Source organism: Hyperolius riggenbachi, chromosome 9, assembly GCF_040937935.1.
Source record: "Hyperolius riggenbachi isolate aHypRig1 chromosome 9, aHypRig1.pri, whole genome shotgun sequence".
Classification (NCBI taxonomy): Eukaryota; Metazoa; Chordata; class Amphibia; order Anura; family Hyperoliidae; genus Hyperolius; species Hyperolius riggenbachi.
In genome coordinates, this window is record NC_090654.1 from 139,889,237 (window position 1) to 139,916,610 (window position 27,374).

At 44.9% G+C, this 27,374-nt stretch overlaps 1 protein-coding gene across 3 annotated transcripts in view; it reads left to right on the forward strand.

Annotated features, from left to right (window-relative positions):
- Positions 1-27,374, forward strand: part of TMOD4 (tropomodulin 4) — a 172,677-nt gene that overhangs the window by 129,573 nt on the left and 15,730 nt on the right. For all 3 annotated transcript variants that reach the window (XM_068253578.1, XM_068253579.1, XM_068253577.1), the window contains exons 7-9: positions 12,850-12,957; positions 21,890-22,033; positions 22,463-22,607. In XM_068253578.1, coding sequence (XP_068109679.1) covers positions 12,850-12,957; positions 21,890-22,033; positions 22,463-22,607 — 397 coding nt within the window. The remainder of the gene's footprint in view (positions 1-12,849; positions 12,958-21,889; positions 22,034-22,462; positions 22,608-27,374) is intronic.

The window sequence follows — 27,374 nt, forward strand, 5'->3', positions numbered from 1 at the left end:
CAGATTCCTTCCACAGGCCTGGAGCTCCCCAAGGGGCAGAGCAAGGCTGAGAGAGGGAAGGACAGAAGGTGAGTGACACCAATGGTGCAGTGTCACTGACAGGTTTGTGAACTATCTCCAAACTGGGAAGATAGTTCTCGAGGTCGGACAGGCCAGGTCGGCAACAGACAAACAGATCAGGTACAGAGACAAGAGGCAGATGCAGATTCCAGAGACTAGCCGAGTTCAGCAACAGAGTATCAGAATGACAAGGTACAAAATCAGAGATCAGAAGAAATGTCAGGAAAGCAGAAGGTCATAACAAATAATCAACAATGCCTAAGCTTGAGTGTGAGCTCCAAGATTCTCACACTCCAGGAACTAGCCTAGAATATGACAATAATACAGATGATACTGAATTCCTAGACTAAGGTGTGAGTTCCTTGGCCATCAACACCTTGGAAACTGAACTAGACTATAACACAAATAATAACAGATTTCCTAGACTAAGGTGTGAGATCCTTGGCCATCAACACCTTGGAAACTGGTCTAAAGATAGATACTGACAAGGTCTGAGTGCTACCACGTAGTGATCGCAATGCCAGACACCAGATGAATGACCAGCACCCAGTATATATACACTAGCGCTCTCCAGCGCCTCCCCTAAGTGCTGGACCAATGAAGGTTGCTGAAATTGTCAGCTGACCGGCTTGGTCAGCTGACCCCCTTCTGACTGCCATAAAGGCCCTGCCTCTCTGCGCACGCGCACGTCCTCCTAAACCAATGTGGACTATCAGTCCCAGCCACACCAGTCATGCATTGTAATGTTTCTGCTGTGTTGGATGCGGAATCCGCCGCACCGCTGTCCATGCGTGCAGCGTTTTCTCCGCATCTTGCATTACTGAGAGGCGCAGGCCTATGCGTGCAACTTGCCGCATTGGACGCGGAATCCGCTGCCCTGTTGTCAGAGCATGCGGCGGTTTCTCCGCGCTCTGACTGCGCGCTAGCTGCCATGTTGAACGCGGAATCAGCCGCCTCACCTTGAGTATTGGCGGCGGCTTTTCGGCGTTTTCTCACACCTGTCCCCCCAAAAACATCACACTCCAGCCACCCCCTCCCCCAGCATATCACACCCATGTCCCTCTGTAACCCCAGCAGCACATCTCATTCCTGCCTCTAGCACTGACCTCATCCTTCAGCCCAGGACCCCACAGCAGCTGGTTCTTGAGTGGCAACGAGAGAAGTATGTGGCTCCCATGGTCCTGGGTCCGTCTGGGGGCGTGGAGGAGGAAGAAGCCATCTACCGTTGCATCGCCCGCGGCTGCTTAAATATACCCCCCCCCCCCCCTCATTCTCCCCTGTGGTGGTGGTGCTGCTGACGCTAACACACCTCAGATCGGCGACGAGCAGGAGATAGGAGTCAGCCAGAACAGCGCATTGAGTCAGCCAGAACAGCGCATTGCAGCCACGCGGTGAATTCAAATGCAGGAAGTGACATCATCGGTCACGTCCAGCATTTAAAGTCCACCGTGCGGCTGCTATGCGCTGTTCTGGCTGACTCCTATCTCCTGCTCGTCACCAATCTGAGGTGTGTTAGCGTCAGCAGCAGCACCACCACAAGGGAGAATGAGGGGCAGGTGCGTTGCCAGCATCCCAAAAGATTCGGGGCACTTCTGGGCACCAATAAAAGGAAACCGTGCGACATGCTGTGGTGTTTGTGGGCATAGCAATGACAGGTTATATGTCACCACAACAAAAAAATAAGGCTAGAAGTTTCAGAGCTAGTCTACTTTAGGAGACCCAGCAGGAAACCTCATAGGGAACTGTTCTCCAATCACAGCACTCTTTAACGCACAGAGCATTGTGATTGGCTGAACAACGTGGGTGTAGTTTATTACAACCTATCTGAAACCTATAAGTTCAAGAGCATGCCGTCCACCCAATCACGTTAGCTAGATTTCCTGCTGGGTCCCCTAAAGTAGACTAGCTCCGAAGTCTCCTATAGAATCTTCCCACATAACAGCCAAAATATCTCACACATAGAAATTTTTAGGCAGCAAATCCCCCATTTAGCAGTTAGGCACTACATCTACCACATAGTAATACAGCTGCATATGTCCCACATAGTACAGTAATTAGGCATCCATCACATAGCAATAGGACTGCATGTATCCCCCATTTATACCCCTGCATGGCAGTTAGCCAGCATATCCCTCTGCACAGTAGTAAGGTAGCAGATGGATAGTAGGAAGTAGTAAGGTAGCAGAGCACACAGCAATTAGTGACTCATACCACTTAATAAGTAGAAGTTTCCCATAAAGCAATTAGGCACCCTGTGCCCCACAAAATTATTTTGCACCATATCATTCATATAATAATAGGCAACAGGTTAGCAATTAAGCAGTCAGGTAAAGTTAGAGTGACCAGATTTTTGTGGGTCCAACCTGGGACGGGGAGGGGGGCGTGGGGGCCGCGGCGAAAAGTGGGGAGGACTGAGGAGCGCGCAGTGCCGAAGACCGGGGGCGGGGGGGCTGCGGCACGCGCAGCGGCGAAAAATGGGCGTGGCCATGACATTGTATGGGCGGAGCTAACGTAATGATGTAACAGTGAGGCATAAGAAAGCAGTGTTTACGCCATGATGTGGACAAACGAGACTTTGCATCATGGGTGTGCAGAAACTGTGTGATGCTAATAGTATACCGTAACCACAAAGCAGCAAACATAGCCATCTATGACCATTAAATAATAAATGCAGTAACAGTTACCCCGGACACCAGAAAATAAACGCAATAGGCAACATGTCAGCACAAAATAACCGCAATGCGGGCAACATGTCAGTATAAAATAAATGCAATGCGGGCAAACATGTCAGTACAAAATAAACGCAATGCGGGCAAGCATGTCAGTACAAAATAAACGCAATGCGGGCAACATGTCAGTACAAAATAAACGCAATGCGGGCAAACATTTCACCAGAAAAGAAACGCAATGCGGGCAAACATTTCACCAGGCAAGAAACGCACTGCGGGCAAACATTTCACCAGGCAAGAAACGCACTGCGGGCAAACATTTCACCAGGCAAGAAACGCACTGCGGGCAAACATTTCACCAGGTAAGAAACGCAATGCGGGCAAACATTTCACCAGAAAGGAAACGCACTGCGGGCAAACATTTCACCAGGCAAGAAACGCACTGCGGGCAAACATTTCACCAGGCAAGAAATGTAATGCGGGCAAACATTTCACCAGGCAAGAAACGCAATGCGGGCAAACATTTCACCAGAAAGGAAACGCACTGCGGGCAAACATTTCACCAGGCAAGAAACGCACTGCGGGCAAACATTTCACCAGGCAAGAAACGTAATGCGGGCAAACATTTCACCAGGCAAGAAACGCAATGCGGGCAAACATTTCACCAGAAAGGAAACGCACTGCGGGCAAACATTTCACCAGGCAAGAAACGCACTGCGGGCAAACATTTCACCAGGCAAGAAACGTAATGCGGGCAAACATTTCACCAGGCAAGAAACGCACTGCGGGAAAACATTTCACCAGGCAAGAAACGCACTGCGGGCAAACATTTCACCAGGCAAGAAACGCACTGCGGGCAAACATTTCACCAGGTAAGAAACGCAATGCGGGCAAACATTTCACCAGAAAGGAAACGCACTGCGGGCAAACATTTCACCAGGCAAGAAACGCACTGCGGGCAAACATTTCACCAGGCAAGAAATGTAATGCGGGCAAACATTTCACCAGGCAAGAAACGCAATGCGGGCAAACATTTCACCAGAAAGGAAACGCACTGCGGGCAAACATTTCACCAGGCAAGAAACGCACTGCGGGCAAACATTTCACCAGGCAAGAAACGTAATGCGGGCAAACATTTCACCAGGCAAGAAACGCAATGCGGGCAAACATTTCACCAGAAAGGAAACGCACTGCGGGCAAACATTTCACCAGGCAAGAAACGCACTGCGGGCAAACATTTCACCAGGCAAGAAACGTAATGCGGGCAAACATTTCACCAGGCAAGAAACGCACTGCGGGCAAACATTTCACCAGGCAAGAAACGCACTGCGGGCAAACATTTCACCAGGCAAGAAACGCACTGCGGGCAAACATTTCACCAGGCAAGAAACGCACTGCGGGCAAACATTTCACCAGGCAAGAAACGTAATGCGGGCAAAGTTCACCTGGAAAAGAAAGCATTTACTCACCTGGCAGAAGTCTCCTCTGGCGCGCTGCTCCGTCCCGGGACCGTCTTGTTCCTCCTGCTTTGGTCTCCTGCGCTGACAGGGCTACGGCAAGATGGCGCCCGAAGCCCTGTACTGGAGACACATAGTCTCCAGTACAGGGCTTCGGCAGCCATCTTGCCGTAGCCCTGCTCGCCTGCCGGTGTCGGAGCAGACACCGGAAGAGGAGGCTGGAGCGGGGCTGCAGGCAATGAACTGGCACGCCGCTGCCAGTTCATGCGGAGAGAGTGGCCAGAGTCCCGAGGCCGGGACGTCCCGCTGCTGAAAGCGGGACGTTTCCCGGGACCTCATGCTGCCTGGGACAGCGGACCCCGAATCCGGGACGCGTCCCGGGCAATCCGGGACGTCTGGTCACTCTAGGTAAAGTGCATTATTTTCAGTGTATGGTGAGGATGTGTGACTGCGTTCCCTGCACAGCAGAGTAACCAAGTTCCCTGCATGCTAAGAGAAATTCAGTTGGTGATCTGTCATCTATTCTAATGTATGCCCAGAATCCCTGCTTGCTTTCACAGTGTCTATCCTGCTGCTGCTTCTCCCTGGATGTCAGACTCACACTAGTCACTAGTAATCCCTCCGTGCCTGCTTCTCTCCCTGGTGTCAGCTATCAGACATCCATGATCTGCCCTTTTGTCCACTGGTGGTGTGAGTGAAGTCGTGGAGGAGAAACACTCACAGACACCGCTGATTTCTGACTACTACAGCATCAGACATTCCTCCAGCCGCCTGCTTCTCCTCCTCCTCTCTTCAATTCTTCCTTCCTAAAAGCTTTTCAAACACTCGCGCTGTCAGCTGAAACTGTATCCTTCCGCCCTGCAGCTGCAAAATCCTGTATCCTTTTGCCTTTGAGTCAGCTAGTGTACATATGCAGCAATCGGGACTATTTTGTACAGTGGAAATGCCCGTTCGGGGCACAATGGGGCTGATACCGGCACGTGCTACAAATAAATTGAGCTAACAACGACACTGATGAGGGCAGAACATTTAAGCAGCAGCAAAATGAGGGAAAGGGGTTTTTTTTAAAGTCCAATCAGCATTGGGGGAGGCTTACAGTTTGTCAGCTGGGGCTTCAGCCCCGGCAAGCCCCAGTGTTGCGCCGCCCCTGCTGAAGACAAAGATTGTTCACCATCATGGTTTAGGGGAAGGATACAGAAAGCTGTCTCAGAGATTTCAGCTGTCTGTTTCCACAATTAGGAACATATTGAGGAAATGGAAGACCACAGGCTCAGTTCAAGTTAAGGCTCGAAGTGGCAGACCAAGAAAAATCTTGGATAAACAGATGTGTCGAATGGTGAGAACAGTCAGAGTCAACCCACAGACCAGCACCAAAGACCTACAACATCATCTTGCTGCAGATGGAGTCACTGTGCATCATTCAATCATTTGGCGCACTTTACACAACGAGATGCTGTATGCGAGAGTGATGCAGAGGAAGCCTTTTTTCCGCCCAAAGCACAAACAGAGCCGCTTAAGGTATGCTAAAGCACATTTGCACAAGCCAGCTTCATTTTGAAATAAGGTGCTGTGGACTGATGAAACGAAAATTTAGTTATTTGGGCATAACAAGGGGGAATTATACATGGAGGAAAAACAACACAACATTCTAAGAAAAACACATGCTACCTACAGTAAAATATGGTGGTGGTTCCATCATGCCGTGGGGCTGTGTGGCCAGTGCAGGGACTGGGAATCTTGTCAAAGTTGAGGGACGCATGGATTCCACTCAGTATCAGCAGATTCTGGAGGCCAATGTCCAGAAACCAGTGACAGAGCTGAAGCTGCGCCGGAGCTGGCTCTTTTAACAAGACAACAACCCTAAACACTGCTCGAAATCCACTAAGGCATTCATGCAGAGGAACCAGTACAAGGTTCTGGAATGGCCATCTCAGTCCCCAGACCTGAATATAATTGAAAATCTGTAGTGTGAGTTAAAGAGAGTTGTCCATGCTCGGAAGCCATCAAACCTGAATGAACTAGAGATGTTTTGTAAAGAGGAATTGTCCAAAATACCTTCAACCAGAATCCAGATTCTTATTGGAACCTACAGGAAGCGTTTAGAGACTGCAATTTCTGCAAAAGGAAGATCTACTAAATATTGATTTCATTTCTTCTTCTTCTGACGGCGCCAAAGTTACTCCCTGTGTGCCGCTATAGCCATAATTTCTATTACGGCCTATGGTGGCGCCCAAGTCTCCTGCGCTGGAATAGCAGTGTTCGGCTGTGGGGTGCCAGGGCAGGCTGGAAAAGTCACTGTGGGTGCTGCTGGGGGGTGGCAGGAGTGGGAGGGTTGACAGTAGGTGGTGTTGGGGGGTGGCTAAAGGGAGAGGTGACTGTGGATGCTGCTGGGCAGTGGTAGGATAGGAAAGCTCACCAAGGGTGTTACTGGAGATTGTTGCAGGAGGCATTGTGGGTGCTCCTGGGGGGGGGGGTGTCAGGGGAAGAGGTGTCACTGTGGGTGCTCCTGGGGAGTGTCAGGGGAGATCTATGCTATGAGGACCCGCCTGCCCAGATCATAGGAGGGCTGATATGCTTTGTGACAAGTAGTCACACAGTGAGTGTAAACCATGATGGGGAGGGATCTTCCTCATCTTCCTGGAACTGGGCACATCCCATCTTTGAGTGTTGTGGTCACACTGTTGGATCTTCTATGCTGGCAGATTCATACACTATGTGTAGTACATATTTTTTTATAGGGTAATCTCCGGGTCCTAGTGGACACAGATTGTATGCCGATTGAAGGATGATGAGATTCAAGTACTGCTTTATTTGAATTATCATTGTGGAGATTTATGTGATCTTACAAGCAAGTGAGCGCCTACTACTTGACTCATTCATGGACTATTACAGTCTTATATAGAATGCTGTTTTTGATGTAATAACAACAAAGCTGCTCGATCCCTGCAAATATACTCAAACTCAGGGTGGCTTATATGGTGCTTCAGGCCTTCAGCCATCACTGGTATGAGACGTCAGTCTTTGATATCAGGTAGCAAAGGGGAACAAGGAGTCTGTTCCTCATGTTAGAGGTCAGCAATATTATCTCCAGAGCAGAGAGCAATCTCTGCAGCATCATGGCAGTTTATCTCATAGGGCCTCAGAACTCTGCGGCAGATTTTCTCAATCATGGGGACTGAGACAATAGCTTGTGGCCACTCAGTAAAAGATATCCAGAGTGATCTGTGACCATTGGGTAGGTGGACCTGATGGCAACCTACATCAACTAAATTCCAGCTCAAGGAGATTGACCCCCACATTCAAAAGCTCAGGGTGCTCTGGCAACACCTGACATTTCTGAATTGTCTCTGTTTTTTGTCCTCCAATTCCACCTTCAAAATTCTGAGGAAACTTATCCTAGAACAAGTGGTACTTCTGGAGGTGGTTCTATTTTGGCCATGCCAGCCATGAGTCCCTCTAATTTGGAACCTCCTGATCCGCTTCCAGTCAGACCAAACCCCGTCCCAGGACCTGTCTCCTCAATCCCTTAATTTAATGGCTTAAGGATTGTGGGAGGAAGCTTAGAGACCTGGGAAACTCAGAATCATTGATAAACACACTCCTAAAAGCAGAGAAAACTACCACAAACACCTACTTTAGGATCTGGAAAATATTTTTTTCTCAATTGCTCTGGTACATAATTTTGATTCAATGGCTCCACAAGCACAACATATTCTTAGCTTCTTCCAGATCGGCCTAGAAAAACAATTGGCTTGCACTCTCAAAGTGCAGGTTTCTGCCATCTCTGCTTTGACGAATCACTGCTGGGTCTCTCACCCTTTAATAGTGCAATTTATGAAGGCTGCCACCGAAAACAAGCATCCTAATTGCAACCTTTTTCCAAAGTGGTAACTGCGCAGGTTCTCAATTACCTAGCAAAACATCTTTTTGACCCAGTGGAAGACTGCAGGAGATGAGACTTAACTTTAGGAACTATGCCTCTAGTCGCTATCTCCTCAGCCAGAAGAGTTTCTGAGCTCCAGGATGTAGGGGCTCATTCTAAGAGTAGTTTTGAGACCACTACAACACTTCACTCTGAAGATTCCCTTTAATCATGATTGGACAGTGCCATCTTTTATGGATACAAATTCCTCTGATCTGCGTGTTCTAGATGTTGCAAGAACACTTAGAGCCCAGTAAATGTAACAAGGGAGCTTCAGAAGATCAGAACAGTTCTGCATAATTCCATCAGGTCTGAGAAAAAGCCAGCCGACATCAAACTCAAAAGATCTCTTCATGGCTCAAATTAATCAACAACGCCTCTTATTAAGGCTAGCCTATTATCAGGGTTATTTACCTAGTCCCTCTGGGTGGCATCACAGTGCACTCTTCTCAGGGCACAGCTGTCCTCCTGTGCCAACTTTGCTATCCGGGCAAAGATTTGCCAGGCTGCCAACTGGTCCTCTTTCCATACTTTCATTGCCCATTTCAGAGTCAATCCAGCAGCCTCCGCTTTAGTTGAATTTAGAAAGAAAGTTATTTCTGAATCTGTTGAAGCCTTAATCGAAATTATTTTTGGTCAGCAAGTCTTGCCCCTCCCTTACTTTTTTCAGCTAATTAAATCCCATACGTATGCTGCCATGGAGGTATATGGAAAACGGAAAATTGTATACTCACCTAACGGTAATTTTCCTTTCCATGTGCATCCATGGCAGCATAGGGATTTACCTCCCTTGTTGTTGACTTTTTACTGTTCTCCGGTTCGGCTAGTCAATGAGAATGCTGCTCGCTAGGGGTCACTTTCTTTTATAGCTAAGGTCCTGTTAATTGGTAGGGGTTGGGCTTAACCCATACGTATGTTGCCATGGATGCACATGGAAAGGAAAATTACCGTTCGGTAAGTATACAATTTTCCGTTATTAAAAAGTACACACTGTTCCGCACTGTGCAAAATCTCAGAGGGCGTGGTCGGAAGCCAAAAGTGACACCTGTGCTGGCCAGGAGGATAGTGAGAGAGGTGAACAAGAATCCAAGGATCACCACCAAGGCCATCCTGGTGAATCTGGGCTCTGCTGGTGGCAATGTCTCAAGGCAGACAATCCAATGGAAACTGCACACTGCTGGGTTCCAGGGATGCAGACCAAGGAGGACGCCAGATAAGGCACACAAAAGCTCACTTGGCCTTTGCAAATTCTCATCTGGACAAAGAAGACTTCTGGTCTTCTGTGTTATGGTTAAATTAAACAAAATTATAATAGTTTGGTCACAATGATGTTTCTTTCATTTGGCGTAAAAAAGGAGAAGCCTTCAACCCAAAGAACACCATCCGCACTGGCAAACATGGTGGTGGGAACCTAATGCTTTGGGGGTGTTTTTCAGCCAATGGACCAGGGAACCTAATCACAGTAAACGGCAACATGAAAAAAGAGCAATACATGAGGATTCTCAACTACAACATCAGGCTGTCTGCAGAGAAACTTGGCCTTGTGCACCAGTGGCCATTTTAGCATGACAATGACCCAAAACACACAGCAAAAGTGGTGAAGAAATGGTTAGCAGACAACAACGTGAACGTTTTGGAGTGGCCCAGCCAGTGTCTTGACTTGAATCCAATTGAGAATCTGTGGAGGGAGCTAAAGATCAGTGTGATGGCAAGAAGACCCTTCAACCTGAAAGATTTGGAGCTCATTCAGTGGCGTAGCTAAGGAGCAGTGGGCCCCGATGCAAGTTTTACAATGGGGCCCCCCCAAGCACTCTATACATAACAATTGATACGGTGCACCAAAACCTGCCAAGGGCAACTACAGTTTCAGAGGTGCAAGAAAAGGATGGGAAACAGTTTGTTAAGGATTGCCACTATTCAAAGTATCTATAGAAGTAATTATTATGAGCACAGGACCAATAGAGAGCTAATACTGTAGTTGAGGGAGGGCCCTTCGGGGCCCCTCTGGCCCAAGGGCCCCGATGCGGTCGCTACCTCTGCAACCCCTATTGCTACGCCCCTGAGCTCATTGCTAAAGATGGGCAAAAATACCTGTGTAGACCTGCAAAAAGCTAGTCTGCAATTATAGGAAGTGTTTTATTGCTGTAATAGCCAATAAAGGCTTTTCTATTGATTATTGAGGGTATGAATAATTTTGGACGGGACCAAAAGATTACAAAAATTGGTGCACAGGTCCCTTAGAACTGGCTTAGTTCACCTCAGGAACATACCTGAAGGAAGGCAGGTTGAATTAAATTAGTAAAAATTCAAAATACGACCGCCGCTCTCTGAACTGTATGCCAAAAATATCTTTATTGTAGAAAACTAAATAGCAACCAACCCATTAAAAACCCCTAAAAACACAGGACGTGGACAAATTCAACATAGGAGTACTCCTAGTGCACACAAACACTCTCAATCCACACTCACAGCAGATCTAGATCGGCCGATCCCTTAGCTGCATGCTTATGTGACGCTCAAAAATCGGTGGCAACTGCTCTGCAAGTCCTAAATCGATTGGGGACAATCTTGTATTCATATGCACATACCTGTAACTATGCTTCCAGGACAGTCCATAGTCCCTCCGTGTTAAATTGCAAACAGTATGCCTCTCAGCAGCCTCCAGCTTAGGCAAGTCCACCAACCAGCAGCTTCACAACCATGATAGCATTCACGGCATCCGCCTCCTTCAGGCTTTATAGCAATTGGTTACCTTTCCTGCTGCGCCTGGCCACTCAGTCGGCTTGATCACAAGTACCTGCGTTTGGTAGGATTCACCCAGGCTGGCCCGATCAGAGTGTGAGGGTCTTCCACGTGCGCTGCTCTAGGCAGTTCCTCCAGCCCAGCATCCTAGAGTCCTGCCCATGTAGAGGAACTGCCTAGAGTGGCGCACGTGGAAGACCCTCACACTCTGATTGGGCCAGCCTGGAATTCTTACTAATTTTGGATGGGACACTTTTTGCTCAAATGTAAATAAAAGCTGAGAAATGTTTTTTTTTTCCACAATAATGCCTCTTGTACATTGTCTTATTATCTTTTTAGAGACACCTAAGTTATTTCCCATCCAAAAATGACTTGCTGGTTGAATAAAAGTAACTCTAAGTCAAAATTTGATTTAACAACATAAATCAATTAACTAACACTGTAAGAATTTCTCCACTTTCAGCAGATGCTGGTGAGCTGAATCAGTCAGTGAATTACTTTCTCCTTCCTTTCTGAGATTTCTTTGCTTGAGTCCTGAGGCCTGGAACCCACTAGGAGCACTTTTCTGAGGACTTTGTGATTTGAAAAGCTCTTGCTAATGTAATGCTATGGGTGTGATCCCACTTAGGGAATGTGATTTTATAAAAAATCCCCCATAGCATTGCATTAGCAAGAGTTTTTTCAAATCACTAGCGTTTAGAAAAGGCTGCTAGTGGGTTTGAGCACTCATGTCTGCACAGCTACCAATCCATTTCAAGGGGCTCCCTTACCTCTTGCTGAGTGTATCCTTTATTTCTTATTGGGGACAACTCATGAACAGAAACCAGAGCAGGCAAGTGAGGCAAATAGATCTTTTAGAAACTTAGGAAACCTCTAAAGGTGGCCACACACACGATACAATAAAATGATCCGATTTCACAGCAATTCGATAAAAAAACGATCGGATTTCCCGAAAAAAATCGAAAGCTTTTTTTTTTCATTCGACTGAAAAATCCGATCGGATTTCCCGTTTTCTTCGATTTTTATCGATTTGGAATGCCAGATATTTTTCTTCAATCTTTATAAAGATTGTATGGTGTGTGTTAAATTGTCAATTTGTTAATATACACTCCATAGCAATTTTGTCAGAGTTTCCAATTATTTTTATCATAATTGGGGAAACATTAAACAGTGTGTGGTACATTGGTCATATTTTTGAAATGTTACAACCAGTCAGAAAAATTGATTGCAATTCTTAAATTGAACAGACATTTAAAAAATTGTATGGTGTGTGGCCACCTTTAGACAGAAGTATAGTTGGCACATGAGTAAAATGCCCAGCACTGAAAAAGTTGTCAGACAGTGCAGATGGACAACAGGCTGAGCAAATGTCTAAAGCATATGCTTGTCATTGTCTGGTAATTCAAATCATTAGTTGGATTATAACATTTTTACCACATTTGATTAATTGCATTACCCATGATCTCTATCAACCATCATCATTACAGGGTTCACTTAAAGTGTGCCATAGACGATATAAAATAAAGCCGTGGGAGAGATACATAGAGAGCGCACTTCTTTTGCGCAGACTGGCCGTGACTGGCCAAGGTTACGGGACCTGGTACCGGCTATACAGAAGACTGAGGACAGCGGCGTGGGAGTGATCTGTGCGCATGGGGCTGGAGGTGGCCCCAGGTATTTATACATTTTTTATTTTATGTCGTCTCCGGTTTCCTTTAACATTTTCCACTGTAAGTTATCAGTTGTGTTCAATAAACACTGAAAAAAAGAATGAGAGTTTGCTGAGCACTTTTTTCCATTTAACCAATTAGATGTCACATTATCCAGAACGGTTTCAGAGAAATGATTTATACTTGACTGCTCTGAGCTTCAACTGTACTGCACTTTTCTACAAGGTTGTTAAATAACTGTGAATCGCTGAGAGGTCACAGATGCTAGGAACGTCCACAAGTTGAAAAGCGTTGAGTAAAGTCTGAACTGGTGTCATTGTGTCTTGCAGGACATTCCCGTTCCTACGCTGAAGGAGATCTGTGAAGCCATGAAGAGCAATACCCAAGTCAAGAAGTTGAGCTTAGTGGCTACACGCAGCAATGACCCCGTGGCTTATGTAAGTTGTCAAAAACTGAAGTACTGTAGTATTAAAGTGCAACTACAGTGATTTATATGACAATTAAGTATCTCTCTGCTGCTGAGTGCTTTAAAAACAGTATGCCATTCCACCATATTGTTCTTTGAGTCACTAAATCTTGACTGGCCAAGGAGTAAGTAGCAGTGCATAGGCCACAAGGATTTATGGTTTATTTACTCCACTTTCACTTTATCAGTTGCAATCAGTTATAACTGAATGGACAGCGAATGTGCAAGGTCCATATTTCCCTAAGGCTTAGTTCACATTATATGTGTTTTAACTAAAAGCTTTTTCACCGCTATTTGCATAGTTAAATGGTTATTTGGGTTGAAAAAAAGACATACGTCCATCAAGTTCAACCAGAAAACAAAGTATAACACCAGCCTGCTCCCTCATATATCCCTGTTGATCCAGAGGAAGGCAAAAACTCTTACAAAGCATGGTCCAAATAGCCCTAAAAGGGAAAACATTCCTTCCCGACTCCAGATGGCAATCAGATAAAATCCCTGGATCAACACCACTGGGTATTACCTAGTAATTATAGCCATGGATGTCTTTCAATGCAAAGAAAGCATCTAAGCCCACTTTAACTGCAGTCATAAAACCCCTTAAGGACCAGACACTTTTTTTCCATTCAGACCACTGCAGCTTTAATGGTTTATTGCTCGGTCATACAACCTACTATCTAAATGAATTTTACCTCCTTTTCTTGTCACTAATACAGCTTTCTTTTGGTGCTATTTGATTGCTGCTGTGATTTTTAGTTTTTATTAAATTCATCAAAAAATACATGAATTTTGTAAAAAAAAAAATTTTTTTAACTTTCTGTGGTGACTTTTTTCAAATAAAGTAAAATTTCTATATACATTTTTTGTCCAAATTTATTGTGCTACATGTCTTTGATAAAAAAAAAATCCAATAGTTCATAGAAGATCTTATTTTTTGTCACAAGTTAGCGGGAAAATGACACTTTGCAAAAAAAAAAAAAAGAAGTTTCCATTTCTGCTAATTTGTGACAAAAAAAAAAATGAAATCTGCCACGGACTCACCATGCCCCTCTCTGAATACTTTAGAATGTCTACTTTCCAAAATGGGGTAATTTGTGGGGTGTGTTTACTGTCCTGGCATTTTGGGGGGTGCTAAATTGTAAGCACCCCTGTAAAGCCTAAAGGTGCTCATAGGACTTTGGGCCCCTTAGCGCTCCTAGGCTGCAAAAAAGTGTCACACATGTGGTATCGCCGTACTCAGGAGAAATAGTATAATGTGTTTTGGGGTGTATTTTTACATATACCCATGCTGGGTGGGAGAAATATCTTTGTAAATGACAATTTTTTTTTTACACACAATTGTCCATTTACAGAGATATTTCTCCCACCCAGCATGGGTATGTGTAAAAATACACCCCAAAACACATTATACTACTTCTCCTGAGTACGGCGATACCACATGTGTAATACTTTTTTGCAGCCTAGGTGCGCTAAGGGGCCCAAAGTCCTATGAGTACCTTTAGGATTTTACAGGTCATTTTGAGGCATTTGGTTTCCAGGGCCCAAAACCGTGAAGAGTAGTCTGGAAACTAAATGCCTCAAAATGACTGTTCAGGGGTATAAGCATCTGCAAATTTTGATGACAGGTGGCCTATGAGGGGCTGAATTTTGTGGAACCGGTCATAAGCAGGATGGCCTCTTAGATGACAGGTTGTATTGGCACTGAAGTGCAGGAAGTTCTCAAATCGTGACCTGGACATGGCAGCAGAGAACATGGGCATGTGATGCAATACATTCTTTTTGACTAGACCCATGTTAAGGAGAAGGCCCCAAAAAATGTTACGTTCGGAAACTTGGAGTGGTTTCCACCGAAAAGGCTGGCCATGGTAGCTTCTTGGTTTGGCGGTTGCGTATTGTGTGGCATAACGGTTGGTCCCAGCTACAATTAAGTCGTAGAGACCAGCAGTCGTCAGAAAAAAAATTCTGTCACTGCGGTGGGGCGGGTGAGGGTTTGGCCGGGTGATCAGAAGCCCGCAGGGGGCAGATTAGGGCCTGATCTGATGGATAGGAGTGCTAGGGGGTGACAGGAGGTGATTGATGGGTGTCTCAGGGGGTGATTAGAGGGGAGAATAGATGCAATCAATGCACTGGGGAGGTGATCGCAAGGGGGTCTGAGGGGGATCTGAGGGTTTGGCAGAGTGATCGGGAGCCCACACGGGGCAAATTAGGGCCTGATTTGATGGATAGGAGTGCTAGGGGGTGACAGGGGGTGACAGGAGGTGATTAATGGGTGTCTCAGGGTGTGATTAGAGGGGTGATAGATGCAAGCAATGCACTGGGGAGGTGACCGGGGGGGGCTAGTCTGAGGGCGTTCTGCGGGTGTGGGCGGGAGATTGGGTGCCCGCAAGGGGCAGATGAGGGTCTGATCTGATGGGTATAATGGGTAGCAGTGACAGGTGGTGATTGATGGGTGATCAGTGGGTGATTAGAGGGGAGAACAGATGTAAATAATGCACTAGGGAGGTGATAAGGGGGGGTCTGAGAGCAATCTAAGGGTGTGGGCGGGTGTTCGGGTGCCCGCAAGGGGCAGATTAGGGTCTGATCTGAAGGGTAGCAGTGACAGGTGGTGACAGGGGGTGACGGGGTGATTGATACGTGATCAAGGTGTGATTAGAGGGGAGAATAGATGCAAACAATGCACTGGAGAGGTGATCGGGGGGGGGGGGGGGGGGGTGTCTGAGGGCGACACTTCCCCACAAAAGTCTGGTGCAAGAGTTGAGGATGCAAGGACTGAGGAAGAGTCTGTGTACATAGATAGGGAACTGGCTAATGGACAGAAAACAAATAGTTGTAGTCAACGGATCATATTCGAAGTGGGTGACTGTTAGCAGTGGGATCCCACAGGGGTCAGTACTGGGTCCAGTGCTCTTCAATTTATTTATTAATGATCTAGAAGATGCAGTAGAAAGCAATGTTACTATTTTTGCAGATGATACAAAATTGTGCAGAATAATCAACTCTCAGGAAGATAGTGACATATTGCAACAGGATCTGGATAGGATGGCTATATGGGCACATAAATGGCATATGAAATTCAATGTTGAAAAAATGTAAAGTCATGCATTTTGGTCATACCAATGGTCTAGCACCATACAAAATAAATGGGATACAGTTGGGGACATCAAACTGGGAGAAGGACTTAGGAGTACTCATCGACAACAAGTTAAATAATCATATTCAAGGCCAAGCCGCTGCAGCTAAAGCGAATAAAATTTTGGGATACATCAAAAGGAAAATAAAAACTCGAGATGCTAGCATAATATTTCCCCTGTTTAACTCTCTAGTAAGGTTACATCTGGAATCTGGAATTCAGTTATGGGCACCACATTACAGGAAAGATATTGCAGTTTTAGAGCAGGTGCAGAGATGAGCAACAAAATTGATACGAGGTATGGAAGGTCTTAATTACCAAGAAAGGTTAGATAAACTGGGTTTATTTAGTCTAGAGAAAAGTCGCCTTAGAGGGGATCTAACTAACATGCATAAATACATCAGAGGGCAATATAAAAGCTTGGCGGTTGAGCTTTTTGTCCCTAGACCTTCACAAAGGACTAGAGGACTTGATCTGCGCATGGAGGGAAAACATTTTAGCCATTTATTTAGGAAAGGGTTCTTTACAGTAAGCATGATTAAGATGTGGAATGCATTGCCACAGGAAGTAGTTATGGCAAATTCTATACCTGCATTTAAAGAGGGCTTAGATGCATTCCCTGCGTTGAAAGACTTCCATGGCTACAATTACTAGGTAATGCCCAGTTATGTTGATCCAGGGATTTTATCTGATTGCTATCTGGAATACGGGAAGGAGCAGGCTGGTGTTGTACTTTGTTCTTTGGTTGAACTCGATGGATGTATGTCTTTCTTCAACCAAAATAACTATGTAACGGGGGATTCCTGAAAGGTCTCCCTCAGCCACGCACAATACAGTATAATGATATGGTAAGACATTATGCTGGGTACACATAATGTAATTTCCCGTCCAACTGACAGGATCTAAAAATTATTACCTAAATGTCCGATCTGCTCCCGATCGACAACAGGATCGATCAGGTGCAGTTTGGATACAGATAATAATGAGGACAGCCAACATTTGTAATGAAGGGGAAAGTGAAGCATTCACCCAGCAGGAGCACAGGGCTGTGCTCATACCTGACTCTAAGTTCCCCAGAGCTGCTCCATGCTCTGTACACACGCTGCTGCTCCATGCTCTGTAAACACACTAAGGAAAAAGGGGGTGTTGCGCATTCCTAAAAACATGCTGCAATTGCTTTTTCAATCTGCTGTAGTAATTGCAGTTCTGCAGCTTCATGAATATGTGGTGGCCTGTAGCATACCCCAATAAGCAATTGGCAACAGTTATTTCCACCATGAATATTTACCCAAATGGTCTCCACATCTTCACAATCTTCATCCATCTCATCGTTCATGATAGCTGTAAAAGAGTTCTTAAAGAGACAAACCTATAGAAAGGTAAAATGCAGAATTTTTTTCAACCTATGGTGCAGGGATGTCAAACTCAAATAGATGGGGTCCAAAATTAAAAACTTAGACTAAGTCAAGGGGGCCAACACTAACATGCCACACACCGTTATACAATAATGCCACTGCCACATCATCGCAATAGGTGGCGCACTGCAGTGTGGCAAACTGCACCACAAAACTTTACTATGTACAAGGCCTAAGGCTACGTTTGCAGTGGAGCGACAATTGCCACTCTGCAATGTGGCCTGCGGCACAGCAATGTACCCCCGTTCACAGTGTTGAAGGTTCACATTGCGGTGGATGTGCTTTAGTATCATGGTGCAAGGCATCTTGTTTTTTTAAATCTTTTTTTTGGGGGGGGGGGGGGGGGGAGGGGAAGACATATAACCTGCCGCTTGTGCCCCCCATGGCTGTGATACTCTCACTTATTCTGGTGGGGGAGACAGGTTACCTGCCCCCTGTGTTCCCCAGTGGCTGTGGTACTCGTATGTATATAAGTGATGAGAAGAGGGCAGGTGTGAGGGGCGTGGCATGAGCGGGCCACATTTTATGGTGCCACAGGCCAGATTTGACACCTATGCAATACTGTAAAAGAGGAATTATGCCATCATTCTTGCTCCTCTCCCCCATATACTGCCCCATCCCATTCAGTATGACAAGTAAAGTCAGTAATAGTTCAGTGTGCGCTTGCTCTATAAAGTGTTAAGTACAATTATTAAGTGCAGTATAAATATATAATAATTGTATAATGAAATCTAGTTGTGTTGATGAGGAACATATCCTGAATTAATCTTAAAATGTTTATAGCATTTAAACACACTTTGAAGAAGAATACCACCTGTGCTTTCCCCACTTTTGTTAATTCAGGTAGAACCTTTGTTTGATTTTTGTTGCATTTTCCATTTGAAGAGAATTACTTTGATTGCCCATGGGAGAAACATCACACTCAAATGGCAAAGATAGTAGCCATTTTCTTGTTTGTTTTTTTTTGTTTTTTTTTTAATTATCATTGTTCTGTGTCACCTGGAACAATTCCGTTCGCTTTATTTCTCATAACGAGTAGAGACAAGCCCTCTAATGAGGACAAAGCAGCAATGCAAACGTAATAGGTTTTGACCACTATCCGGTCTGAAATTTTCAAAAAAATGGCTAGACCATTAGTAATTAGCATCTACTGTATGTCCACGCTGTACAAACTTGATATTCCTGATTCCTAAGGGGAACTAAAGCCAAAACATTAATGCAGTATCAGAATACATTTTCACTACATCACCATCGACTACTGCACTGTACAAATTTATTCCCAGCAGACCCAGACTGTGCGCTGTACAAGTTAATTCCCGGCAGAAGCAGGCTGTGCAGTGTGCACTGTGCTTTTTGTTCAGAACTTCAATTTGTTTACCAACGTGCTGCGATATCAATTCACCACTAGATGGCTGCATTGAATTATAATACTGAAAATGCAATGCAGTCAATTGCAAAGAGCCCAGAATAAGATAGTTTCAAATGGAGGTCGTTATAAAGCTATCTCGTTCATCGTCTATCCATCCTGTGTTAAATTGCCTTTCTGTAATGGCCCTTCATTAAATACATTCTGATCCCTTGATGTAGAAATGGAAAGTAATTGAATTAAAAACCATCACTTCAAACCCATTACTTTTATTTTGTTTCATCTTGAAACTAACGAATACTGTGCCCTAAAAAAAGATGACCTGACATTTTCTTGATATTTTTTTAATAAGGGGCAAGAGAAGAGGAGGACTTGGTGGGGTTGAATTATAAAGCTGGAACACTAAAATGGAGGTTTTTACCCTTGGTGACATGAGTTGAGCTATCATTTCCTAAAGTGGGTCACAAATTCAAGCAGCGTTTATTGGGAGAAAAAACTCCAATATTTCTCAAAGACTCCCTATTAACCATGGCACTATACTGGGGGAGCATAATATTAGTGGTACTTTTAAGTGGGGCACAGGGTCCCTTGGGTTTATAGATCGGTTAACCATTTTACCTTATTTTATTATTATTTATTGGATTTATATAGCGCCAACATATTACGCAGCGCTGTACAATACATAGGATTACAGACAATAACAAGGGTGACCGACAGCACAATACAGGTAATAGACAATAGATACAATACAGGTAGTAATACAATGCCAGATCATACACTGGAGTGGTAGTGCTAATTATACAGGTTCACATATTCTGGGTAGGGTGTTCAATCAAGTATGATACACAAGGGGAGAGAGCCCTGCCAAAGGCTTACATTCTAGAGGGAGGGGTGGTGATAAAAAAGGAGGAGGGTGCATCAGGTTCTTGGCAGAGAGAATTAGGGCAGCGTCGAGGTGAGGTAGGCCTCCTTGAAGAAGTGAGTTTTGTGTGCGTTTTTGAAGGTGTTGAAGGAGGGGGCAAGTCTGATGGGCAGTGGGAGAGAGTTCCACAGGATGGGGGCAGCTCTAGTGAAGTTCTGTAGTGGTGCATGGGAGTGCAAGATGTGTGGGGTGGTTAGGAGGAGGTTGCTGGAGGAGCGAAATGGGCGCCCAGGTGTGCATCTGTTGACCAGGTCAGAGATGTAGGTCGGGCAGGACTTGTGTATAGATTTGTATGCCAAACAAAGGATCTTGAAGCTGATTCTGAAGTGAATTGGAAGCCAGTGAAGGGATTTGCAAAGGGGAGTCGTGGAGACAGAGTGGTAGGAGGAGTAGATTAGTCTAGCTGCTGCATTCATGATGTTTTGTGGGGGGGGGGGGGGGGCGATGTGGTTTTGAGGAAGACCTGACAGGAGGGTGTTGCAGTAGTTCAGGCAGGAGATGATGAGGGCATGGACAAGGAGTTTGGCAGTGTCTGGAAAACCGATGTGCAGAGTGAGGCTGAAAATGTCACCGTCATAGTGCACATCACATAGAGTATGGGTTGAGATAGATGCTAAGGACTCATACACATTGACTGGGTCAAGAGATGTACCAGTACATGAAAACATACAGTGGGCTGGAGCATACGTATAGAGGAGCAGTTCTTGCATCTGTGGACATTATTTCAAGGGGCCCTATAACATAGGGGAAGCTGCCTTAAGACTTTATAAAAGAGACTCTGAGAGCACTATTAAAGAGAATCTGTATTGTTAAAATCACACAAAAGTAAACATACCAGTGCGTTAGGGGACATCTCCTATTACCCTCTGTCACAATTTCGCCGCTCCCCGCCGCATTAAAAGTGGTTAAAAACAGTTTTAAAGAGTTTGTTTATAAACAAACAAAATGGCCACCAAAACAGGAAGTAGGTTGATGTACAGTATGTCCACACATAGAAAATACATCCATATACAAGCAGGCTGTATACAGCCTTCCTTTTGAATCTCAAGAGATCATTTGTGTGTTTCTTTCCCCCTGCATCTCTCATGCACTGAAGTTTCAGGCTGCTCTTTTCTTCCTGCAAACAGCTTTGCCCTTGTCTGTAATTCCTCACTATGTGAAAGCCCAGCCAGCTCAGAGGACGATTTATCCAGCTTGTAAAAGATAAGAGAGAAGAGAGAAGCTGCTCTAATCTAAATAACACACAGGCAGTGTGCATAGAGAGGCCTGGAAGGGGGAGTTCATAGCAGAACCACAACACTGAAGAACTTGGCAGCCTTCCAGACACAGGCTGACAAGTCTGACAAGAGAGAGATAAGTTGATTTATTACAGAGACTGTGATAGTACAAGGTGCTGCAGTAAGCCAGAACACATTAGAATAGCTTTTGGAACTTGTAGGATGATAAAAAACGGGATGCAATTTTTGTTACGGAGTCTCTTTAAAGGAAGCAGTGTAAGGAAAGCAATGTAAGGGGAGAGACTATAAAGGAAGTTTAACGTCCTACTATTCACTCAGTTCTAATGTTTTTATATATTTAACTCAACATGCTACATCAGTGTGTCCCCTCAATACAGCACAGCAGACTTTATTTATGTGATCCTTTCAGCCTGAAAAAAGGTGCAATTAAATAATAAAATAAAGTGTATTGCTAGATTTTAAATATTTATGTTAATAGAGAGTGGAAATTCTGATTTTTAGGCATCCTTGTTTTTTTCTCAATAATTATTAGTATATTACAGACAGTACTAAACAGATGTGATTTGTATAATAATATCAAATGTGAATAATCACAGAAGGCCATAGGCAACAGTGGAGTGGATCTCTCAGATCAACAGACAGACCCACCATGGTGCTGCTATACATGTACAGGCTAGTACTGATAAATCATAGTTAGCAAGTAGGTTATTTCTTCTGGGGTGAAAAGCAATAATGGATTTGAATTGTATTATTGATGATGATTATGGACGATTGATTTGCAAATTGATATAATAGTGCAATTATTCTTGTTTATTTTTGTGTCTCTTTGTAGGCTGTGGCAGAAATGCTGAAGGAAAATAAGACCCTGGATAGTCTGAATATTGAATCAAACTTTATTTCCAGTGCAGGGATGCTGGCTGTCATCCAAGCCATGAAACAGAACTCCACCCTGACTGAGCTAAAGGTGGATAACCAGGTAATGTAGATTGTGGGTATAGGTTGGGTGCAGGGAAAAAATAGTGGTTAGATTTATGGAAATGTTGGGTGAGGGTGTAGGATATTTGTTTTGGGTTAGATTGACGAAAAGTGCAGTATAAAAAGATGGCATTAGCTCAAGGGTTTTGTATGGAATAAGGGATTGGGGTTACATTGCTGACAAGTGTTGGATTCAGGATAAAGGGTTAATGGTTTGCGTTGGATTGTCAGTAAGCATTGTGTGCAACACAAACTCCTTCTGGCAATTTCAATTTCAGCCATTTCATTAAATAATGCTTTTGACAACCTGAATAATATTGGTGGGGAATTATGTAAAATGGGTGTCTGAGTTTGCTTAGCAGAAGCCCACCACCAATTAATCCTTACTGTTGCTTTATGACACAACTCACTGTATTGTACCGTTACACAGCACCAGAACCTTGGAGACACAGTAGAGATGGAGATGGCCACTATGATTGAAAACTGTCCTTCCATCATACGTTTTGGGTACCATTTTACACAGCAGGGACCAAGGGCCCGAGCATCATTAGCAATCACCAGAAATCTAGAACTCCGTAAGTACTGTGTTTAAAATCTTACTTATGTGCAGGGGAAAGTTGGGACCATTTGGATGTCTGAGGAAAAACAACTACTGGGTCTGGGGAGAGAAGATGTGTCCAAAAGTAGGTGAGGTCACATGTGGCAGACATTGTGCCAAATTTTCTGTGCCCCTAACAGTGTACAGCATTTTTCTAGTGCCGTCCATACAGTGCGACAGCTAGGGATGGTTGGAAATGCCAATTTCCGTTTCCGTCAAAAATCTGCATTCCGCCATTGCCAATTACCACTACCGATTTCCGCATTCCGATGCGGATTTTCGCAGTAATTTCCGCCGACTTCAACATTGATTTTCTCAAAAACGACAAGGTATTTTTGAAACCTTTTTTTTCTTGTTTCCACTTGTCTGCTTAACATTCCCTGAAAAGTTGGTGTTTCTAGCACCTATGGGGGCTTTACTATTAACCGTCGGTGTAAGTCGGTGTCATACCGCAAAGCGGTTCCAATGCGGATTTTCGCACTAATTTCTGCCGACTTTATTTATTTATTATTATTTATTTATTGTATTTATAAAGCGCCAACATATTACGCAGCGACTTTAACATCTAAATTAAATGCTAAGTTAACTAATATAAATATATTGCACCAGCACTACCCTCTATAAAATATGCTCAGATCTAACCAATACTCACCTTCTTTTATCTTTGTTGGGTATGGTTGAAAGTGCTTTGCTACTATGCAGCAATTAGACATCCACATTCTGCTATAAAAAAGCCGGCAGGAAACCTTAACTGAGAGGGATATGGCGGTTTCCTTTTAAACAATCAAAATAAAAAATGAAACTGCGCTCGCTCTTATATCACAAAAAGTCTCAATTGATGACTTCAAATGTGCGACCCAGCGCACTAATGCAAAAGTCCAAGTGCTGCAACTCAACTCCGGGTCATGGCCAGTAGTGTCAGTTAATAGGTTCAAAGTATTGCACTTCTTGGTATTGGATCAAAACACCCACTGCAGGCCCCCCTTCATAGAATCATTCACCAGATGTTGGTGTCTAAACAGACCACTCTGCGCATTCGGGGTGTATGGCCCCCCGTCGCCTCCCGAGCAAATCGCCTCCTTCCACGATGGGCAAGTGAAGTTGAGGTATGGGGTCGCCTCTTTAGCGTCCAGTGAATTCCGCGGGTGGTGCATGCAGGGAATGGAAAAAAAACACGAAGACCAGCTTCCAATAGTGTAATACTGTTTATTTCCGTAAAAAAGTGGATTAATTTAAAAGAATGACAGCAAGTGATAAATTACAGCACGGTTGAGGAGGAGCTGTATCCCGTGTGACCACCGTACCCTCTCCCCATATGTCTCACTGCTATAGAAAGGTTAAAAAAGTAAAAAAAACCGCCAGGTACGCTAAGCCGATGCACAAGCCTGCGTCTGATGTCACTCTGTGGCTCCGCCCTACGCGTTTCATTGCCTAGCAACTCATCAGGGGCTACACAGAGTGACGTGTGCGCCCAAATTTATATTCTCCATGCCGCGCTAGAGCCGCCAGCCGGGAGCTAGCTCCTCTCTTACAATATATGTCATACAAACATTGAAATTTGATCGTAATAGTTAAGAGGATGGTGCGATCATATATGCTCCTTCTAACTACCTTTTAAACTGCGAAATTCTTTTATTTTTTACGTCAATCTATAATCACAACTTTATTCAGTGACTTAATTTCCGTAGCAACATCTTTAGAATCATCTTAGAGCGATCATCCCCCTATATGCTCAGCTAATGTACATGAGATGATAAACCACAGGAAAATACATGAGGATAGACCCCCATCCTCTCTGTACGGGGAACATCAGCCAGATTATCAACACAAATATTAATACTATTAGGATTAGCAAGAATCCCTGCTGCTGATCAGCCCCTGGATACCAGGAACGGTTCCTGTGCCAAATCAGACTGTAAGTTGGTAAAGTTATCTGTCTGCCCCGGAACAAGCATGCCCATACCAGACCAGGTTGTAAATTGGTAAAGCTGCCTCCCTGCCCCAGAACAAGCTTGCCATACAAGGGCGTTGCTAGGAACCTAAGAGATCCGGGGCACTTTTGGGCACTCCAGATGAAAAATAGGTGTGGCCATGCACCAGAATATGGGTGTGGTCACAGATGGGGCCAAATTTACATGAACTTAAAGAAAACCTGAACTGAAAGTTAGAAGTCAAAATAAACATACACGGGTCATACTTACCTCCCGTGTAGTCCTCAATCTCATTCTCCTCTCTTGCGTCCTGTTTGTCCACTGTGATCAAGGGAATTCTCTGTCCTCCATTTTGAAAATGGCCATTACCCCATAACAGCTTTCTGGTCAGCACACTGTTAAACTGTAACATCGCCCACTAGAGCCATAGGGATACATGGCACATCAGTTGTCCTCTCAGCTATAACTGACAGCAACTGATATATTTAAGTTCTGACAAAATGTTGTCAGAACTGGAAAGGATCATACATTGTCAAAAGAAAAAGAAAATGGTGAGCTTCTGAGAGGAACTGATGGCAAGGCAACTATGTAATGTACATTGGAAGTTACCTCGTGTGTTTATTTTAAATATTTTTTCTCAGTTCAGGTTCTCTTTAACAGCGGTCTGAGTAGGCCTGCCCAGAAAAAAATAAAATGCAGCATATCACATAAATAGGCAATGTCACATATTGGACCTGCTGGGTGCTGCGCTGAGCCATGCTGGGCACTGTGGTACCTCTATGAGGCATGCTGGGCGTTGTGGTGACATGCTCAAAGCTGTGGTGCCAGAGGGAGCATGCATTGTTGTGTGTGTCCTCACAGTTCTCCCCCCCCCCCCAAGCAGAGTACTACTACTACTACTACTACCCTTCATCCACTCTCCAAGTCTGGAGATATCCTCTGTAGCTGGAGATTCTCCCCCTAGCATCCGAGAATCAGATGCTAGGAGCTCTAGTGTCTGATTCATTCTCAGACACTAGGGGGAGAAGCCTGGAAGTGAACATGTCTGCAGAATCTGGAGAGCAAGCGGCCGAGGTGAGTACTGCTGCCTGGGGGACATCCGGGGCATCTCAGAATAGATCCGGGTCACGTGCCACTGATCTTTGGGGCTAGCAACGCCCCTGTTGCCATACAAAAAGCAGTGACATACAGCATTCCCCTCCACATCTATAACCAGACCCCATTATATGTTAGCACCCTACTAGAAAACAATTGGACTGTCTGTTAAAGTGAATGGGAGCCCGTATTGAAAAAAAAAAAGTCAGATACGGAGAGGGAGGCTCTGGGTCCTATAGAGCATTCCCTCTCCTCTCCCCGCTGTTGTCCTGGCTCCCCCGTAGCGGTATTCGACCATTTCGGTCAAATACCGCTGTCTCCCGGCCGAAGGGAGGCTTCGGAAATGCTGCGGGAGCCCGAGTGCTCCCGAAGACAGGCTGCTCTACACTGCGCACGCACCCTCTGATGCACTCGCGCATATGGAGTGTGGAGCCGCCTGTCTTAGGGAGAACTCGGCTCTCAAAGTCCCCTCGGCGGGGGATGTGAACGGAGGAGCCAGAGCAGCACCAGGAGAGGGAAGGCTCATTAAGACCGAGCCTTCCCTATCCTTAGGTGAGTATCTGACTTTTTTTTATTTAAATAAGGGTTCCCATTACCTTTAAGAGTTATTCAGAAAGAAGTTCAGGTCAATTTCTATATTTAGCCCTAAGGGTTCAAGTGTATCCATTTCATAGATATGTTTTGTCTCCAATTTTGAAAGTTCTCTGATTTTGTTACACCCTCTCCAGGATGGTTTTAGTTTTTCTATACCAGTCATCTGCATTTTATGAAGTTTGCATGACTGGTTGTTGGGAAAGTGTCTGGGAACGCTATGATTCATATGTCTTTTTTCTATCTTATGATAGTGCTCTCCAAGCCGTGCTTTTAACTCTCTACTGGTCCGTCCGACATACTGTTTACCACACATACAGGTTAAGCAATACACCACATATTTTGTTGAACCTGTAGTTAACCCTTTGATCTTAATTTGGCATCCATTGGTGGTGGAAGTTACAGTGGTGGATCTCTTTGTTAGGCCCACCTGGCAGATTCTACAAGTTCTGCATGGGTAGAAACCATCTTGTTGCCAGATGTTTCTTGGTCTAGCTGGAGGGTTCACACAGCTGGGGGCCAAAATAGCTTTTAGATTATTGGCGTGTGTTGGGGGGTACAGTAGTTAAAAATAAACTTTTTTTTATTAAAAACACACAAACAAGCAAACTTCTGGTGGGCAGAAATCACTTGTGTGCTATGTCGTGTGGCCCTGCAGCTTGGCCTTAAAGTGAATGGGAACCACATTTAAAAAAATGAGACAGATACTTACCCAAGGAGAGGGAAGGCTCTGGGTCCTATAGAGCCTTCCCGCTCCTCTCCTGGTCCCGTTGTTCCGGTGCTGGCTCACCCGGTAGTTTAGTCAAATACTGCTTTTTCTGGCCGAAGGAGGCTTCAGAAGTCTTCAGGGAGCCCCAGTGCTCCTGAAGAAGGGCGGCCCTGTACTGCGCCTGCACAAGCATGCTCTCTTGCACGCTCACGCCTGTGCAGTATGGAGCCGCACGTCTTCGGGAGGACACGGCTCCCGAAGACTTCCAAATACTACACTTTTGACGGGGGAATGAAACGGGGGGAGGGGGGGCCAGCACAGGATAAAGAGCACCAAGAGAGGAGATGGAAGGCTCTATACAACCCAGAGCATTCCCTCTCCTTAGGTAAGTATTTGCTTCATTTTTTTTAAAATGCGG